At 78.5% G+C, this 2,634-nt stretch overlaps 1 protein-coding gene across 1 annotated transcript in view; it reads left to right on the top strand.

Annotated features, from left to right (window-relative positions):
* The window catches only part of EMIHUDRAFT_101257 (hypothetical protein), a gene marked incomplete at both ends in the record, with an annotated part of 17,635 nt that overhangs the window by 12,617 nt on the left and 2,384 nt on the right, over window positions 1–2,634 (top strand). Inside the window, one exon of the mRNA XM_005776429.1 lies at window positions 38–2,464. Within this exon, the coding sequence (XP_005776486.1) occupies window positions 38–2,464 (2,427 nt within the window). The remainder of the gene's footprint in view (window positions 1–37; window positions 2,465–2,634) is intronic.

Below are 2,634 nucleotides of genomic sequence, written 5' to 3'. Positions count from 1 at the left end.
TGCGCTCGAGGACGCCACGAGACAGCTCGCAGCGGAGGAGGGTGCGGCGGCGGCGGCGACGGCGATGGTCGAGGCCGAGTCGATCGTGGCGGAGGCGGAGGCGGAGAGCTTGCTAGTGGCGCTGCGGGCGGAGGCGAGCGAGCTGGCTGTCGCGCGCGAAGAGGCGGAGGTCGGGCTGGCGCGCGAGCGCGAGCGTGCCGACAGCGCCATGTGCAGGGCGGCGGAGGCGGACGCGGTTGCAGGTGCCGCCGAGGCACGAGCGTCGGCGGCCGAGGCTGTCGTGGCCGCCACAGAGACGGCGCTCGCTTCGGCAGAGGCGGCGGCGGCGGAGGCGTGTGCAGCGGAGGCATCGGCGCGGGCAGCGGAGGTGGATGCGTCTTGCGGCCGGGCCGCGGCTCTGGAGGAGGCTGGCAGCCTCCGCACGCGGCTGGCTGCGGCGGAGGAGGCGGAGCGCGCCGCGCGTGCGGAGGCCCTCTCGCTTCGCGAGGCGGCGGCCGCGGAGGCTCTGCAGCTGCGGGCCGAGGTGGATGCGGCGAGGGCGCACCCGCCGACGCCGCTGCGCGAGGAGCTGACGGCGGTGCGGGCGGAAGCGGCGGCGGCTGCGTCGGCCCTTTCCGCCGCGGAGGCGATGAGCGCGCACTTGGTTCGCCTTGCCGAGTCCGCCGGCGAGGCGCGGGAGGTGTCGCTGCAGGCGGCGGTGGCGCAGGCGGCGGAAGTGGAGGAGCGTGCGATGCGTGTGTTGCGCGAGCAGGAGTCGCTTCAGGCGAGCGCGGCGGCGGCGGAGGCGTCGCGTGCGGCGGCGGAGTCGGAGTCGGCGCGGCTGCGCGAGGCGCTTGCGGCGGCGTCGGCGCAGGTGGAGGCGGCGGAGGCGGGTGCCGAGTCTGCGCGTGCGGAGGCGGAGGCGCAGTCGGGCTGGCTGCAGAGCGCGCTCGAGGCGGAGGCTGCGCGGGCCGCGTCGGAGGCGGAGGCTTCGCTGTCGGCGCGGGAGGCGGGGTCGCGTCTGGCGGCGGCGGAGGCTGCTGCGGCGGAGCTGCGCGAGTCGCTTGCGGCGGCGGAGGGCCGGCTGGCGGTGGCGGAGGAGGCGGAGCGCGCCGCGCGTGCGGAGGCCCTCTCGCTTCGTGAGGCGGCGGCCGCCGAGGCTCTGCAGCTGCGGGCCGAGGTGGATGCGGCGAGGGCGCACCCGCCGACGCCGCTGCGCGAGGAGCTGACGGCGGTGCGGGCCCGGGCGACGGAGCTCGAGGCGGCCGCCACGGGCGCCGAGGCCGCGGCGGAGGAGCGGGTGGCGGCGGCGGAGGCGTCGCGTGCGGCGGCGGAGTCGGAGTCGGCGCGGCTGCGCGAGGCGCTTGCGGCGGCGTCGGCGCAGGTGGAGGCGGCGGAGGCGGGTGCCGAGTCTGCGCGTGCGGAGGCGGAGGCGCAGTCGAGCTGGCTGCAGAGCGCGCTCGAGGCGGAGGCTGCGCGGGCCGCGTCGGAGGCGGAGGCTTCGCTGTCGGCGCGGGAGGCGAGGTCGCGTCTGGCGGCGGCGGAGGCTGCTGCGGCGGAGCTGCGCGAGTCGCTTGCGGCGGCGGAGGGCTGGCTGGCGGCGGCGGAGGAGGAGGCCCATCGTCTTCGCGGTGCGCTCGAGGACGCCACGAGACAGCTCGCAGCGGAGGAGGGTGCGGCGGCGGCGGCGACGGCGATGGTCGAGGCCGAGTCGATCGTGGCGGAGGCGGAGGCGGAGAGCTTGCTAGTGGCGCTGCGGGCGGAGGCGAGCGAGCTGGCTGTCGCGCGCGAAGAGGCGGAGGTCGGGCTGGCGCGCGAGCGCGAGCGTGCCGACAGCGCCATGTGCAGGGCGGTGGAGGCGGACGCGGTTGCAGGTGCCGCCGAGGCACGAGCGTCGGCGGCCGAGGCTGTCGTGGCCGCCACAGAGACGGCGCTCGCTTCGGCAGAGGCGGCGGCGGCGGAGGCGTGTGCAGCGGAGGCATCGGCGCGGGCAGCGGAGGTGGATGCGTCTTGCGGCCGGGCCGCGGCTCTGGAGGAGGCTGGCAGCCTCCGCACGCGGCTGGCTGCGGCGGAGGAGGCGGAGCGCGCCGCGCGTGCGGAGGCCCTCTCGCTTCGCGAGGCGGCGGCCGCCGAGGCTCTGCAGCTGCGGGCCGAGGTGGATGCGGCGAGGGCGCACCCGCCGACGCCGCTGCGCGAGGAGCTGACGGCGGTGCGGGCGGAGGCGGCGGCGGCTGCGTCGGCCCTTTCTGCCGCGGAGGCGATGAGCGCGCAATTGGTTCGCCTTGCCGAGTCCGCCGGCGAGGCGCGGGAGGTGTCGCTGCAGGCAGCGGTGGCGCAGGCGGCGGAAGTGGAGGAGCGTGCGATGCGTGTGTTGCGCGAGCAGGAGTCGCTTCAGGCGAGCGCGGCGGCGGCGGAGGCGTCGCGTGCGGCGGCGGAGTCGGAGTCGGCGCGGCTGCGCGAGGCGCTTGCGGCGGCGTCGGCGCAGGTGGAGGCGGCGGAGGCGGGTGCCGAGTCTGCGCGTGCGGAGGCGGAGGCGCAGTCGGGCTGGCTGCAGAGCGCGCTCGAGGCGGAGGCTGCGCGGGCCGCGTCGGAGGCGGAGGCTTCGGCGCGGGAGGCGGGGTCGCGTCTGGCGGCGGCGGAGGCTGCTGCGGCGGA

This window comes from Emiliania huxleyi (genome assembly GCF_000372725.1).
Source record: "Emiliania huxleyi CCMP1516 unplaced genomic scaffold EMIHUscaffold_28, whole genome shotgun sequence".
Taxonomy (NCBI): Eukaryota; Haptophyta; order Isochrysidales; family Noelaerhabdaceae; genus Emiliania; species Emiliania huxleyi.
This window is presented reverse-complemented; position numbering and strand designations above follow the sequence as displayed.